The sequence below is a fragment of the Accipiter gentilis genome, chromosome 6 (genome assembly GCF_929443795.1).
Source record: "Accipiter gentilis chromosome 6, bAccGen1.1, whole genome shotgun sequence".
Classification (NCBI taxonomy): domain Eukaryota; kingdom Metazoa; phylum Chordata; class Aves; order Accipitriformes; family Accipitridae; genus Astur; species Astur gentilis.
This window is the reverse complement of record NC_064885.1, coordinates 39114841-39132233: the sequence shown is the minus strand read 5'-3', so window position 1 is coordinate 39132233 and position 17393 is coordinate 39114841. Positions and strand designations below refer to the sequence as shown.

Here is a 17393-nt window from a genome sequence, read left to right as displayed (position 1 = left end):
CCCTTTTTTCTTTTTTCTTTTCCCTCACACACGTCAGACGTTTAGAGCAGACAACGTTTCTCCGCCACGTCTATCGCGATCCGGGCGAGGGGCCGCTCTGCTCTGCCCCCGCCGCTCAGGTAACGACAGGCGTTCACCTCCCGCGCCCGGAGCCGTTTCGCCTCCCTCAGTCCCGGCGAGCGTGTGTGGAGGGAGGGCTGAGAACCCATTTCACCCTCTTCCTCAAGGCGGTTACGCTTCCCTCCGCACCAGCCCCTCACCGCCTTGCCCCACGCCCGCCCGCCGTGAGGAAGGGCCGGGGCTGGGCGGCTGAGGCGCCCCGGGGTCGGCGGGAAACTGGCGGGCGCCGAGTCGCCGGACCGGCCGGGCTCGGTTCGGCCCGGTGAGGGGCGGGAAGGGTAGGGAAGGGTAGGGCAGGGCGGCGAGCCGAGGCGAGCCCTTCCCTTCTTCCCTTCCTTCCCCACCCCGCCCGGGTCCCCGTGCGATGCGGAGGGGCGGAGATGGCCGCCGCCTGAGGTGGCCGAGGCGGCGCGGAGGGGGGGGAGGCCGGGGAAGGTTCCCCGCAGCACACGCCGAGGAGGAGCGCGGAGGGGCGGCGAGCCGCAGCAGGTGGGTTCCTGGGGAAGGAGGGGGACGGCCCGGGCGGGAACACAGGGCGGGGAGCAGCTGCCAGCCCGGGCTTCGCCTCAGAGTCGTCGCGTCCCGTCACGGCCGCCGCCACCAACCCCACCCTCCTCCTGCGGCCACCGCCGCCTCCCTCAGCCCGGCGGGGTACCGGGGCGCTGCGGGGAAGAACAGAAACCCCTCCGGAGGTGGGGAGGGCCGGGGTGGAGGAGCACTCCTCGGGGACGAGGGACGTGGAGGTCCTGAGGGCCCCCCCCCCGGGGAAAAAAGCGTGTGCGGGGGACGGCGGACACAAGTGCCCTCTGTGCCCGCAGGATGAGCGCTGTTCCCGCCGCCGCTGCTGCTGTGCCCCGGTCTCGGCACCGGAGAGGAAAGGCCTAACCTGCGAACAGGTGAGTTCGCGTTGCGGTCGTACAGACGGAGCGATGGCTTACGGAGCGTGACCCGGTTCTGCGTGCGGGTTTCCTCCGCTCTGCACGCGCAAGTGCAGCATCCAGCAGATGAAGGCAAAAGGCACACGGAAGGCTGTTTGGAGTTTGTACTGTGGAACGTGTTAACGTTTCAGAGGGTGAAACGTGCTTGTGCGGATGAAGAGTGAAGCGGGAAGCACAGGTAGGCTCGTAACCGAGTTCAGCGGGTACGTCTCCACTTGCACCGCCGAGTACTTCTAGTTGTTCCTAGTCTGCTTTTCAGGAGACACTAACTCAAATGTTCACTAGCTCTGGCAAGCTGGTAATAAAACGTAGGCGTCTATTTAGATACAAGTGAATCACTGTTAACAGAGATCCGAAGCGGCAATGCCTTTTTACAGCTGCCTTGCTTCTCAGCTTTTCTCTGCTGTTGCTGAGAATGCTGACACCATCCTGCTTCTTCAGGGAAGAGAGAAGAAAGCATGTACAGCTTTGTCCAATACGTCTTGCTGACATACACGAAGCCATCCTGTGTTCCTTTTCCTTAGGAACTAACACAGAAAAGAGCTATCATAAGGAAACTTACAGAAGTCCAAGGGGAGAAAACAGCTGTTCTGAGCTATCTATCATTGTAGTACTTACATTGCTGAAGGATGAGCAAAAAAGCCCGATCAGCTAATGAAGCGTGTGTGCTTTCTGTTGCCTCAGAGTTCCAGGATTTTAGCACTGAAAAAGCATGAGTTGGGTTGATGCTTTTTCTGCTTTCAGGATATTTCTGCAGTCTCGATTCCATATAGATTCTATGAGCATAATGAACTGTGAGGCCATGCTGTAACATCTCCTGTGTCTTGTATGATTTCTGTCCTATGTGCTTGCCTAATTTCTTCAAAATATGTAGAGGCTCCGAAACATCCATCCCTCTGCCCAGCTGGACAGAAAGACCCCCGTGCTTTCTAAAGGAAAGGAACGCGGTCAACCTTATTTCCTAAACCTTTCCTTAGGACAGTAGCTAGAAAAGTACCTTATCAGGTCTATGTTGACCTTTAAACTCTCAAGAATGTAATTAAAAGAACATAAAATTTAGGCACTTTTTGACAATTTAATGATGTGTTGGTGAAGCTATTTAGTCTTAATTAAGGAGCCTGGAAAAATCAGATGTAAATTTGGTAGCTGCTGTGATGGAGAATTAGCTAATTGGTAGAGGTACCCAGAAATAAATTTTTACAAACTTTTTTTTTTTCTTTTCAGAGATGAAGCACTATGCCCTGTGATACTGATTTTGCTGGTTGTCACCATTGGAGGATGGCTGCCATACTCTGTGAAAATTGTTCTGGTCAGTACCACTACACCCAGGTCAACCAACCTCTTGAAATCAGCTGCATGTTGCTCCTGATTATGCTCGGAAAAGTGTTCCTTGATTTCTTCATGTTGCAAGTTAAGCAAAAAACCGTGAAAGTTAGTTTTATGGGATACTTCTGTGTTTCGCTGGCACTTCTTGATTTCACACTGCTGATGAGTATATCCTTCATTTTCTATTTTGAGGACTTTGCACTCTGGGGTCTGCGATTTACAAAGTACCACATTTGCCTGTTCACGCAGATTATTTCTCTTACCTACGGTATTTTGCATTACCCGGTGTATCTTGTGGCTGGTCTGGATTATTACATGACTATAGCACAAACCTCTCACTTCCCTAGAAGAGGTAAAAAATTACTTTATGTATTTTCTGTGGCTGTTATATGGATTTCAGGGTTTTTTTGTATTCTGAAAGTTCCCGCTACCTATGAAGAACTAGAAATTCAGAACCGTTTTTCTGCTTATCAGTGTCCTCTCTATGCCAGCGTGCAGAGCTACTCTTTCTCATGTGCCATGGTGCTGCTCATGGGCACAGCTCTCCTGGCATGTCGGAAGGAGCTTATAGCCATGCTGCTGTCTGTCAGGGTGGCTTCCTTTGCCAATCAGCCTGTTCTGATGTTCTCCTATGTGTCTAACAACAACGGCACTTGCTTTAAGCGGCAGCTCCTGACCAGACTCCTCCTCTGTTTTCTTGGCACTTGGGCACCTTTTGTTGTTCTTCAAATTATCATTTTGTTTCTTGGTGCTCGGATTCCAGCCTACATGGAGATGAACGTCCCCTGGCTGTACTTCATCAACAGCTTTCTCATTGCAGTAGCATACTGGTGTCGATGCCATGATGTTGAATTGACAGAGGAGATGTGGTCTACAGATCCATTTGTCAGCTGGAAATTCTGCTTTATGCCATTTAACAATGAAAACACAGAGCCAGCTGATAAACCAGGCACAGTAATTGTAATCTGTTAATGAGCTGCTGACTGAAAAAGACTGCAAATAAGTGCTGTGCGACAGAAGTGTGTACTCTGATGTTCTGTGACCATGTCCTTACAGATAATACAAGGAAACATCTCAAGGAAATATAAGGAAAAGAGCTACAACCCATGGAAAAAAGTCCAGCGTCCACCAATACTGTAATGAATATTGCACCAGCCTGTGGGACACTGTGCACTTCCACACTGGGTTCCAGCGGGCAGTAAGCACCTGCCAGTTCAGGAAATTTAACTTAAAGCACGGGTTTAAGAAAAGACCACTACTTACAAAAAACAAGTTTTCAGTTAAACCTTATGTTTATTACTCAAATTTTACACTTGCTTTAAATGGAAATGATCTCAGGTTTTATAGTACAAAATGCAATAAAGTCTTTTTCAAAGCTGGAGCCCTTTTATCAGTTATGTACATGTGTTAAACTACTGTCAAAGGTTCAAAAAACTTCAGCAATTTTTTGAAGTGTATTTTCTTGTTCAAGTGTGACGTCTTGTCAGTTTGATTTAAGTTAAGGGTTGTTTGTTTAATGAGAAATAAATTGTTTTAGTTAATGTAAAACTACAACTCCTACAGAAATATAAACTTTGTTTACATAGTACAAAAATAGTGCAAGATGTGCAACTTCCACAGCTACACGAAAGGTGGTGATTTCCCATTATTTCTTTGCTACTGCTCCTCTAACGTATATATGTACATATTAAAAATGAAATAATTACAGTCAGAGCAATAAGCAGCAAGGTTGGTTGCTATACATAAAGACATGCCCAAAGCCAAAGAAGGGCTTAAATTAAAACGTAAGTTATTTTGAAGCCAAAATGACTTTAAAATTAAAATAGTTAAACTTGAAGTGGGACTACTTCAGTAGGGGAAGAATTAGTCAGGCTTCTAGCGAAAATACTCTCTTAATTTTCAAATTCTTACAGTTTTATGAAGGTCTTGCTTTAATTTTGTAGAAGAGAAATAAATGATACACAACCAAAGCAGACAAATGGAAGTAGCATTTATTTCTGAAGCACTGAACTCACAATACAATGTTGTATTGAAATAGAAACTCTATAAGTAAATGATGCTGTAGGTTGGTTAATCATTCACCCAGACCTACAGGGAACAATGATACCACACAAGAATACTCGTTAAGAAAAATCTGCAGATAACAAAAGGTGCAATTACAAGCAAGTTTAAGCAGCATAGTATAAGGTGCTTTGTTTCAGCATTTGTATGATGAATTTACCCATTAAAAGACAGATTAAAGAAATTTCACTTCTACAGATTGTAACAAATGAGAGAATCTAAAATTCATTCACATGCTAGTTGGTAATAGGAAAGTGCTTTTTAAAAAAAATGATTCACAAAGTGAAGATCATATTTTTACATACGTCACTGTGTGCTCTTCAACTGTAAAATTTAATTTGGGGGTTATAATTTACATTATTATATATCAATTGTAGACATAGATTTAATTGCAGAATTTAATCCTACATGGGTTAAAATTTCTTATAAAAGAATATTCCAATATATCACTCCGTAAGATTACACAATCACGTCTCAATCATATATTAATCTTACATTTCTGCAATATACCAAAGTCCAATTATCATTCTGGTTTATTACTTCACCCACAGTCTGTGGTAAACTTCTTTGAGGTTTCAGCGATGTAATCAAAAGGACATGAGCATTTTTAAGCAGTAGAAAATGGTTTGGGGAAAATCTGTTAAAAAGGCCATCAAAAGGACAGTAAATGATCAAAAACTGAATTTTAAAACTAGTGCAATAAGAGGAGGCAATGCTTAGCAACATAGTTTGAAGTGTTTGGCACCACAAATTATTTCATCTTTTATGCTGGAAAATGTATTTGGAGGAAATTCTATTTCTGTGTTAAAAGTAGGGAAGCACGTACAATATTAATGTGAAAAACAATCTTAAGCAATCACTCCCTGTTCTCTCAAATTGTAATTGCTGTTACTTAGTGCTTGAGATGCTATAGGATAAACCATGTCTAAACACAGTTTTTTGACACAGCGTTTCTTCAGGTTTTATATAAACTGGACACCCACTGAAATGGGGTTGACAAAATATTTACAAAACCTAATTCCATTTAAAAACCAGCAAATATCTCAAATATAGTAATGCACCAGGCATTTCAGAAGATCACGAAATAACTAATCCCTACAGACTCAGCAGGCAAGGGAAAATTCCTAATTTAAAATTCATTTAACACCAGATGAAGGCAAAGTTATTTTCAGGAACGTACATTTCAGATGCTTCTGTTCTGTGTAGTTGGTCTCACCCTTCTGATTCATTAACGTCTACAAAACCAGAACTGCAAGAAGTTGGGTAAGGCTGCTGCTGTGTTTTATTTATCAGTGTGGTTCAGCTTCTCAACCCATAATTAAAGTTTACACAACCCCACCTGCCCTGACATGGCAGAATTCCCATAGTTGCTGCAGTGCTTCTAAAGATGTTTTAAGTTTTTAAAATTTTATTTTTTACAGGGAAGCCACAACGTGCAGCCAAAGCAAGTATTAATGTACTGAGGTTACATCACTGTATTACTATCAAATTCATTCTTCCATACTCTTTGGGGAAAAGAGCCAAAGAGCATCAACCTTCAGGCTGTCACTACACCCACCAAGTAGGTAATAGTGGCACTCCAGGTCTCCACATGGCATCCAGCTGTGGCGTCTGAGCCTGCTATGTAACTATTTTAAAGTACATTAATAGTAGCTCTCTTTGTAAACCCACTTTTATCCTTGACTTTTTATGGAGGGAGATACCAGTTGTAATCCTCATCCTATGACACTCCTAACAACTAAGTCTCTTCCTCTGTGTGTTTTCTTTTATCTGGTGCTTCTGGGAAGTCCTAAAGCTGACCCTTGAGTCCAGCATTATCACCATAAACCATTACTCTGTACAACAGGATTACAGTTTCACTGCCAGACAGAAAGAGGAGAGAAGCTACGCTAGGAAGGTGCCGATATCTGAAACGGTAAGAACTACAGACAACTCTGTACATTACTTCTTATGCTGTGCCAGCAACTAATGGCCTTACACCATTCAAATACTTTACAGTATTTAATTCTTATAGGATTATTTGATATTAATGGTAACAGCGGCTAAAGTATTAACCCTTTATGAGAAACTTCTGTACTTTCCTCATACAAAGAATCCCTTAAAAATCAACATTGATTTTAATAAGATATTCTATGTATTTTCAACTCTAAATAGAAGTATTTGGCACTCATTAATAAAACCCTTCATTCTTTACACACATCTTTCCTGATCAGTACTGGTTTGCTAACACTGTAACACAAAGATTACTTAAAAAGGAAGTTGGGTGTGCAGAATATCTCATGGTTCTTTCACACATGGACTTTGCAAAAATTGCCAGAGGATGGCAACATCCTGGCTGCCAGTACACTGGCCAGGTAGTGGAGGACAACATGAGCCTTCCCACCAGACTTCACCTGCAAAGCAGATATGCCTCATGAGTAAATTATATTTGTGCTTCTAGCCTAATCCCATAATCAGCAAGGATACCCTGATTTAGTACCTATGAACAACACTATAAGCCTTCCAACAATCCCACGTAACAATACAGTGCTTTTCATGCACAATTAAAATGCTCCTTAAGTGTTATGTATTGCACTTAAATGATTTTTATGATCACTATTTTATGAATGCACAATTGTGCTCAAATTATAATTCTTTCTAGATGGAAAAAATCTCTTTAGATCTCCTTTTTCTAGCTCCTTACTGTACACAGTCATTTTGGATAATTCAGCAGGAAGATAATACATGCTGGAAGTTTAAGAGTTTTTAACCTGAAATCTGTTCACATCCGTCACGCTCCCAAGAACTGTGCTTCGGAAAAGTTAGATCAACGGTTACAAAATCTAGACTATAAGCTTACTACATACCTTCAGTTACAAGCATATTCACATCTTTGAATTTTGTTTTTTCCTTCCACTTAGCTATAAGAGATCAGTAAATAATACACACAACCTTCAAGTGAATGAGCAGGTGTGTATAAGTTTTAACACAGAGGTTACACAAACCTACGCAGCAGCTTAGGATGGGGGCCTTGAATACATGTGGAAGTGCTGAGCATGAGACTCGGGACACAAAATGCTCCAGCTGACACCCAACAGGGCAGAAAGCACATTCAGAAATCTATATGGAGAAGGAAATGGCACTTGTTAGACCTCCTCCGAAGTTATGAAGATGCTAAAAACAAATCAGGCTGATTCATATGGATTAGGGTAACATGTGCTAACTGCTTTTGTACTCAGCCTACGTCCCAGGCTCTGACTGCAGGGTACAGGCTGTCCATCAGCTCAGACTACATTAGGGACAGCTTTTTGAAAAAGTAGACACAGCATCTACGCAGTAGGCACTTATCTGTACATCTCTTTTTTAAATGCCACTGTTTGCAAAGCCATCCAGTGGATGTAACTACATAGAAGCAATAGGGTCTAAATAAATTCTCATGAATAAAGGCAAATCCCTTTAAAATGAACTTAATTTAGGCTTAGTTTAAATGAACTAAGCATCAAATGAGTTTAAATTTCTTTCTCCTCACAATATTTCCTGTCTGAAACAACAGCTCACTGTGCAAGATTGACTTAAAAATTAATTCACTATGAGCAATTATTAACACCTTACACTGAAATTATGCATTTATAGCTCTGTTCATTCCTGTTCCACATTAACACCTTACACTGAAATTATGCATTTATAGCTCTGTTCATTCCTGTTCCACTCAGCACACAACAGAAACAGTATATTTAAAACAAAATACTTCAAGATGTTAGTTGCTCTCCATCTCTAATAAAGTAATTTGGGTAAATGTTATAAAAAAGTATCCTAGATTGACTCTTTTGCAGAGTCATTATCTGCAGCCTAGAACAACTGATGAGTAAAAGTCTGGTTAATGAGTGACAACCGTATATCTAAAGATATGCTAACAGGACATCTCTATGCAATACTGATAAGAAAATAACCCTGCAAGCTTTTATACACATGCTTAATTTTAATATGAATAGTCTCAACAGAATCAGAAGAAGTGCTCATGTTATAAATTATGTGGATGTCTAATTATTCACAAAACCAGGACTCACGATACAACTGTCATCAAATTCTTTGATCACTTAGAGCTATACATTTATCAATGTGTAAGAAATATCTTAAGCTATTGAGCTGTAAGTTTCTGCATTGACATTGTGATATTAAAATGAGAACAGTCATCTGGAATAGGCATTAGTTTTAACTGGTATGCCAGGCAGAGACACACTACACCCAGCAAAGTCTCACTACATGAACTTCCATTCAAACTACATTTAAGAAATGGTTTTATACCTGAACATTTTTTTACAGCTAAGATCAAGATAAGGAAGTGATGCAACAGCTATCGTAAACCTGCTCAAATACGTGTTTTATCCCTTTCCTTTCCTCTTGCTGTCACATCTGCAGTTACGATGGACTCCATCTGTTCTATCCAGAAGGCTAGATTCCCACTTGTGATTTGTCCAAAAAGAAGTTAAGGAGAAAACCCCTGCTTTCACAGGAAAGAAATGAGGAAATGGATGCTTGCAGGGCATAAACCTTCTATTTGAGATATCTCATTGACACAACTCTAGCAAAGGTTTTACCCTCCATCAAGAACTTAATTTCTGGAAAAAAATATGATGGATGAATAGGTAAATAAGCATTTACCATGCAGTCTGTTTAAAAACCCTTCAAATATTCTCTGGTGATCCAAGACAACTAGCAGTTTAACTTGACAAGATGGTTATTTTCTACATAAGCAAGGTGATAAAAGTCTTACAAGTGTGCCAAATGTGAGGCAATATGGGCCGGCTAGGTGAAGTTACCAATTCATTGGCAATGCTTGTTTTTGAACAAGGAGCAGCCTCGAGCTCCCAGAGCACTTTAGTGAGTGGAGATGGCCAGGCTTCCTTGCTGGTGTTCTCTGTTTCTGCTGCAAAGCAGGGTTGCTGAGTGATAGGAGCCAGACTAAGCAGGGGAGTCTGCATACCTGTTTTGATCGTTCAGGTGCATTTCTTTAAAACCCCAAATAAATTCTGAAGCTGAGACAAGTGTAATAGTTGTAATTCTATTGGAAGAAATCTTGACAGTCACCTTCAGCCCAGTGCTCAGCAAAAGGGTTTTGCCCTGAGGTAATGCAGCAGTTTGCATTAAGGAGTAGGGTAGGATGGAGACTAGTGGAGAAAAAAGAAGGGAAAAAGCCATCCAACATATCTCCCTTTTGAGCTAAGATCCCATGGCATCCTCTATTCCTTTCTATAGGAATAGAAATATTGCAGGGATTACCATGAGATGTAGCCCACAACAGCAGCAGTCTGAATACAGAAAACAAAACTCCAGGAAACAAAGCTAATGAAAAGGATTTCTTGTACACACATTGAGTGAGAGCAAGTGTGAAAAAATAGTCAATTAAAATCTGCAATAGTTTCTCTTTTGCAGGAGGATCTAGCTGAATTTGTGGGGAAAGCCATGGGAAATGGTAGTATGATCCTGGGAAAACCTCACTGATCTGAACAGAAACAAGCAACTGGTATGTAAAATGGTTCTGGAGGAATGTTACTCTACATATTATATTGCTTTTTTGAGTAAATTCAAAAGCTTCTGAAGTAGACTTCAGTTGCACTTGGAAGTTTTCCAGCCTACTGTCACGTACAGGTGTGATTTTTTTTAAAACTGATTTTATTGACACGGCTATACTGGCAAACACTCCAATACATGTGCACTTCTATCAGCATAGGTTAGTATAGCTGTGTCTGCTTTTAAGTTCCTGCTTAATGCCAGAATCAGTGAAGGAGGAAAAACTTTCAATCTGCATAAGGCCCACATTCTTAGTTGCTGCTTTCATGAATGTTTAAAGCATAACTCACTATCTGTGGCTCTCCCAAAACCACAGAAAACGTAGCCTACCAGAACAACCAGAACAGACGTGCATTAATCAGGTCTACTCTGCGCTCCTGGCATCTGTCAGTGATTATGTCCGAGTCATATATAAACACTAGCTGTAGAAGGCCTTCTGAAAGCTGTCTAACAAAGCAAAATTAAAACGGCCGTGAAATCCTCATGCATGTAACACTACTGCTATTAACTGCAGGTCTAATAAGACTCATAAGTCCACATTTTCAAATATGCCTTAAGCCATTATCAAATCACATTTACGTATAGCTACTTTTTACATTGCCAAAGAACAGTACAATCAGAAGACAGATTAAAAATTAGCCAGTGAAATTTTCGTATAAAAATAATAAAACTTTAAGACAAAAGCCAAAGGATAAATATCTAAGATATCTTTAGTCTTCAATTAGCTCATCAAAACAGAACGTACTCTTTAGAACATATGTTACAGATATGCTACACGGTGTATCTTACAGAAATGCTACAAATGGGAACGTACTGTCTCCATCATTTGAATATCTTTCAAATTAACATTGCCAAACTTAGAACCTTAAACTAAGAAGTTTATTTTACAACAGTAACTGAAGACAGAAAAAACAAGTTAGAAAGTGCTTAGCAACTTCCCTCCAAAATGAACCCAGACATCAATTAATTCTCTAAAGCCTTTGGTGCCATTTGGATAAGGGCTCTCACCACATACTAGCACGTAACAGCAATGGGTTGTCCTAACTTGGAGCTTCAGTGGTTAATAAAAATATTAATAACATCTGCTATTAGTAAGCTCAAACAGTTGTAATTAAAAACAATGATTCTAACGTTGATCTCTGGAAGAGAACGGTAGAAAGTCAGTTAATAGAAACAAAGCAATAGTCTAGTTAAAGGAAAGTGAAGCACAGATTTTTCTGTAATCCCAATTTACTCTTTAAGGTCATCAGTTAAATAATGTACATATTTATCTACCTGTCATAAACCTTCCTTTCAGCCAGTGTATGTGCATTGACTCCTTTTGATCTAGGTCAGCAGTTCTCAAACTTGAGATCAGTTCCTCTTCTTTTCAGAAATACTTTACAGTCCCCCTGGATATGTCCCTACACAATCATATATTATGCATTAATTTGCATAAAATACAAAATACATTATTTGCAGACACATACACATAATTAATTCAAATATACACAATGACTGTATCGGCACAAGTGCCCTTCTTTCCCTACACAAGAGCTTAGGGACCTAGGTCTGTACATAAGGGGAGTGGAGCTGCAAAGGGAAGGAACAGACAGTACAAAATACATCCATACACAGATGATGGGGAAGCAAAGGCTGAGAAGGCGCTGCTGCCTCAGAGCCCAAGCAGCTTCTGAGAGCGTCAGTAACTGGGGAAACTCATATTTGTTCCACACAGAGTGCAAGAGAGGGAAGATGGAGGGAGACACTAAAATCCCACCGCCTGGGTCTGCAGGACGCAAGTCAGTATCTCCTGCCAGAGGGACAAAGCGGAGCCCCTAGAGATTTCTCCCAGAGTTGCCTACCGGTGGCACTCCTCCTGCCGACCTGCAGCTCCAGGCTCCCTCATCACAGCAGCAGCCGCTCCTACACCGAGCTCTGAAGGGACCTCATCGAGCAACCCACCGTGCTCCTTCCTCAGACTACTGCAAGCCCAGCTCACGCTAGCCAGTGGACAAATAAAAGGTGCTTGGAAGCTTCCAGTGAGGCAATGGGAATGTACTACAGGGAAAGACAAGTTAGAAGAGGTATCAAGAAAAAGAGCATCTGAGCTATGCTATCCCTTCTCCACCTCCAGTCTTTAAAGTACACTTGTCTTAACATGAGCTAGTTCTGGCTGCAGTTTTCAGCCCCTCACGCCTAGGAATTTCGAAACCTGAACCCTGAGTGTTCTCACACCTCCTCAGGATCCATTCTCAACCCCCATTTGAGAACTGCTGGTCTAGTTTAACTAGCAGCATGCAAAACTACAAACCTAACAACTTAATGCCCTCTTAGTGCATAGCAGCATACAAAGAGTAAAGTAACATGTGCTTCAGTTACCTCTGGCAAGAGTGTCATGCCATGGCATTTCAGTAGCCTGATGACGAGGGTTTTGATGAGACGTCTACATGGTTTATAGTATTTCCAGACTTCAGGAAAATACTACAGTGGCAGAGATGAGGCTAAGCCTACACAAGGAAAACCGGCTGCCAACCTACCCCTTACAAACAATTTGCTCAAGACTAATTTTGAAAATCAGAGAGCACAACTAAATGCATAGCATTTTACTGTTATTACTGCTTCCACAGGGTCTGTGGACACTTCTGTTATTTCCGTCCAAAACCTGCTGTATGTGGGAAAAAAATCTTCTAGAATACAGCAACACAATTTAAATGGTGTTTAGATTGGGGTGGGTGCTGGGCTGTTAATCTTAAACATATAAGATAAGGTCATGTTGGGGAACATTTAACCTATCACAGCGTATTTCACTTCATGTCTTTCCATGAACTCCCACTTCAACTCTAAGTATTACTCAGGCTTTACCATGAATCTGTTAATCGTTGGAAACTACAGAAGACTACCTGGTATAATCAACGGAACATTTTTAAGTCTTTATGTGGGGAAACCCCCATATATTTAACAAAACATCACAGTTACACTCATGCCACAGTGAAGGTGTTGGCATATTACTGTCGGTTCTGTCACTGAGAAACTTGTTTAAACCTTCATGTTCACCTCCTATGACTCTTTCAATGAATTGATACGTGCACAGATTTTCAATGCAGGTCCAAGCTTAATATTCATTGCACTCATAAGGTGATCCTCCTTCAACAAGAGGAGAGCTTGTCCATCAATTTCTTGTGCTCTGAATTCATCCGCAATATCTTGACAACCTACAAGGCAACAAAAAAAGAATTACTGGGGTATAAATGTGCACTCTGAGACGCAATGACTGTCCGCGCTAGAGCCTTCCAGCTACACAATTTGCAATGCTCATTCCTTTAGCTTGTAGAACCCAAGGTATATGCAAGAGTTCAGTATTACAATGGGAACTTCCCGGATAATCTGAAAGTAATTTTTACTACAGGCTCTAATTACACTGTAATTATTGGAGCATTACTCATTGGAAATTTCAAGTCCTAGCAAATAAAGCTTTCTCAATTCATTAAGAGGAACAATCGCCATGATCTGACAATTGGAAGAGACTGGCAAAATACCACTAAAATAGCAATCGAGTAAGAGCATAATTGAAGTGGGTTCTTTCCAGCAACAAAAAGATATGCATATTCTACTGCTATGTACAACTCAAACAGAAAATTAACATAGCTACAATTTCCAAAAGGTGTTGATTCCATCTGTATGTTACTACCACTGGGTTAAGGAAACAGAATTTTCCTTTATGGGCTTTAGCATAACTGTCTCACGAAGACATTTATCATCAGTTACCCGAGTGAATATTCTATACACAGCAGTAACTCACTCCACGAGTGCAACTTTAAACTAGTTAGGTTGTTTTTAAAATGAAGAACTTTTTCTGGACATGAAATAACACGGTCTCAGGTTACTGAGGCCTACAATGTTAGAAAAAGGACTCTTCATGGGTCAGACTGTCCCAAGTAACTGAGGGCCCCTCTCCACTGAAGAACACTGTGGAAACAAAAGGTTCCTCAAAAGATGTTCTGGACATCTGTTAAGCAGAAACAGTCAGTTATGCCTGGCTGTATGGCAGCTCTGCTGTATGGACAAAGGTCTTCTAACAATGGCAATAACAGCACTCATTGTCAGTAGTTTATTTGAAACTTCTTTCCCCATAACCACTTTTTTTTTTCATATATTTATATTCTCAATCCAGTGGTGTCTTCATCTGTCTCAGAGCCTTTCAGAGACATTTTAATTTGTGCTCCACCTTCCATTCCTGCTTTCAATTATTCCTCAGTAAAGCCTGTGTTTTGGCATTTTTGTATTTTCCCCTGTTCTAAAAGTATACTATTACAGAGATGCAAACACATTGTGAAAAACTCCTTTTACACCCCAGATGAAGAGCAATTCACTAATTTCATGTCCTCTTGTGTGTTCAGATTTAAATTCTATCAAGAATAGATACTCTAATTTTCTGATGGATTTACAAATGTGTAAGAGAAAAACAGAAAGGAAATGTGGAAGAAAGTATTGACATCCAAACCTTAATTTGTCTGGATTATTACTGTGCAGTCGTCATAACATTCAAGGTTGGAAAAGGTTAGCTTTTCACAGAGAATAAAGCAGGATTTTTTTCCGTAATGATTTGTTAAGCAGACCTCATGCAACAATTAGCTGCCACTTTATTAAGGAAAGGGAAAAATTAAAAGATATTTTGAAAAGAGAAAGGTCTTATTATGCAATTTTATTGTCGCCTCTGGCTACAACTCTGAACCTCTGTAGTTTAGGTTACAACTGTATAAACTACAATCCCAAAAGTAGAACAGTTATTCTGTAGCAGTTGGCTAACTTTTACTCAGAACCAAGGACTATTTTCCATAGCATTTAAAACAACGCAGCTTTAATACATGATAAACACCCAGTTCTTGAGCATTATTTATTGTAACAAGAAATTAGAGTGGTATCTTTTGGAGAAAAAAAAACCCAAATTAGTTTGTCAAACCCACTATTTATATAGCCACTAAAGCCATTAAAATGTTTTAGGGCTTTCATGTATTCCATAGCATTTACGTTTAGTATTTCTGGTACAGTGATGCACTAGCGCAGTGCATCAATAAGAGAACATTCTTCAAGAGCCCAGAGTTGTCAGAGGGCGCCTGGAACAGTGCTGCCAATTCCAGCTACCAAGTGAAGATAATGCTGCCAGTAACATGAAGAAAAATCTTAGGACAACTGACCATCCTCAGGAGGATTTAACAGCTCTAACATCATCATAAAGGTTCTCACTTATGTGTTGACAACAGACAAAACATCTGTAAGCCAAGTGCTAAGTATTTCTGTGAAAGGTGTCACTGTATGTCTGACTTGAGACCCGAACATGGTGATTGTCAGACCACAGCATTGCATTTACAAAGAATCTGAGAGATCAGGAGAAGTTTTTACATGTAGGAATAAAAGCAGTTCTATTAAAATTGATAATTGGTTGTTGTTGCAGGCTTTTTTCTTTAAGCAGGATACGAAGCATTTCCATGCAACTTTTCCTAAAATACCTTTTCTCAAAGTCATTTCAGAAAAGCGAAAGATGAAAGTTGATGTATTTCAGTTCCCCCATTCAAGCACATTTGGGTATTCTTAAGCACTTTCGCAATAGGTTGTTGTGCAATAACTTAGCTGAAAAAAGGATGGGATGCGGGTGAAAGACCATTAATCCTGCAACTGAAGAAAGATAGGAGGAACAACTCTGCTGGGGCTTAAACTGTTGCTATTTCCCCCAGTAGAAGAAAGTAACAGTACAACTGTCCTATAAGCTTCATTTCTCCAAAAGACTCAAGAGCAATCGGAAAACCTCACAAGGACATGACTCTGCAGTTACATCTCAGCTACAGACTCTATAGAGGAAGCTGTAAATCAGAACAGATGTCCCTAATGTTTATGAAAAGCTGACAAATCACCATCTCCTACAACACAGCAGATGGTCTGCATGGACTGCACCAAGTATATATTGCAAAATAGTATAGTGAAAGTCAATTATATTCTTTCTTGCGTTATTCAACTCTGACAGTATTGAAAAAATATTTTTTCAAGAGAGTGGCTTGAGAATATATTGAACAGAATAAACCCCAAAATTGCCAAAACCCATGAATGTAGCTATATAACAATAAAAATTCTGGCAGATTGTGAATATAATTTTAAATACCTCTTGAACTTCTTTAAAAAAGTATTTGAGAAACTAGGCCTTAATATGGATGGGAATGAGTAATTATAACAATTTTTCATTAAATACAGAAAAATATAAAGTTTGATTTTTAAACAAAAATTACCTTTTTTATAGAACACAAAAAAAAACCCAGATCCAGCAGCTGGTGAAACATTCTACAAGGAATGGGTTCAAAATGGAAACCGCATGTTAAGAATAATATTTTTGTTTTCATACTTGCAAGGGAATTGTGTTTATGTGGTACTTTAAGTTTTCTAGAAAGGAACTATCATTTATTCTTTTGCAGAACCTGGGATCAGGAAGTTATTGAGTTAACTAGAGCCTCAGATCTATAAAAATAGTAACTAAAACCAGCAGTGATACAGTCATACTCCAGTAACACAGCTAAAGTACAGAAATACGAATGACCATGTCTTAAATCTAAGGAGCTTTGCTTGTTTTTACAGACATCACTACAGGTTCCCAGAAGCATATAGTGTAACTTACCTGCAATTTATAAACCAGCAGAAGAAAGGTACTGCAAGGATGACCTCTGCAGATTTAAGACATCCCTTACTCAATTCTTTACCTGACCTACTTTATAAAAGATTAACTGTCAAAACCCATGTGCGTGACTTCGCAATGAAGATACATTCCTTACAGGTTATTAACCTAATGGGATCCACAGAAAAATGGTTTAGCATTTTGAAACTAGAAAATCAGGAACAAACTTAACCTGGGTTCCGATGTTTTGACATGTGATTTGCATGGGTAAGGAACAAAAATTTTTGTATGACTGCTATTATGGAGACCTACCTTGTTACCTGGAAGGATTACAGTATCTGATCAGACAGAATGGCATCCTTCGGAGAAAGAGGGGAGTGAAACTTTACAGCTTATGATAGTTAGGAAATGATAAATAAATGCCAAATAACCTGAAGACGATATACATGTAACTGTGAATACTGAGCTAGAAAAAAGGTTTGTGAATAAGTAGAAACAACAGTATTTTCTTCTGAGAAGAGACTGTGTCTACCAGTATGCAGAGACTGTATGCAGAAGTTCTCTGCATTTCAGTTACTGAGCAAAGCTATGCAAAACAAAATTTAGCTTTATAGAAGAAATTTGTTTATTCTTTTTTAATGACATATCATGACAGGTCTTTCAAATTTTTCAGTTGTATAAAGGAAAATAACTCCCTTGCTGCTTCTACTGAATAAGCAGCAAGTAAGGAAGGAAGAGAAGAAAGAAATGTAAAGGGG

The 17393-nt window shown here is 40.2% G+C and overlaps 2 protein-coding genes across 11 annotated transcripts in view; one reads left to right on the top strand and one right to left on the bottom strand.

Annotated features, from left to right (window-relative positions):
- The first annotated feature begins 235 nt into the window (after positions 1 to 235).
- On the top strand, positions 236 to 3793 carry GPR160 (G protein-coupled receptor 160). Of its 5 annotated transcripts, none has more exons than XM_049804016.1 (3): positions 236 to 609; positions 939 to 1016; positions 2283 to 3793. In XM_049804016.1, exon 3 carries the CDS (start codon positions 2295 to 2297, stop codon positions 3354 to 3356), a length of 1062 nt encoding a protein of 353 aa, XP_049659973.1. In that variant the 5' UTR covers positions 236 to 609; positions 939 to 1016; positions 2283 to 2294; the 3' UTR covers positions 3357 to 3793. The 5 variants fall into 5 exon arrangements, with proteins under 5 accessions (XP_049659973.1, XP_049659970.1, XP_049659971.1 ...); XM_049804013.1 differs by having other exon boundaries at positions 939 to 1236; XM_049804014.1 differs by having other exon boundaries at positions 939 to 1261.
- A 683-nt stretch (positions 3794 to 4476) lies between these two features.
- Positions 4477 to 17393, bottom strand: part of PHC3 (polyhomeotic homolog 3) — a 39821-nt gene continuing 26904 nt past the window's right edge. For 3 of the 6 annotated variants that reach the window (XM_049803983.1, XM_049803985.1, XM_049803986.1), the window contains exon 15: positions 4477 to 13189. In XM_049803983.1, coding sequence (XP_049659940.1) covers positions 13035 to 13189 — 155 coding nt within the window. In that variant the 3' untranslated portion in view covers positions 4477 to 13034. The remainder of the gene's footprint in view (positions 13190 to 17393) is intronic. The other 3 variants (XR_007506443.1, XM_049803984.1, XR_007506444.1) reach the window with 3 other exon arrangements.

What these genes read in the sequence shown, in the direction of transcription:
- GPR160 (XM_049804018.1), top strand. Translation starts at nt 2,295, where the DNA reads ATGCCCTGTGATACTGATTTTGCTGGTTGTCACCATTGGAGGATGGCT.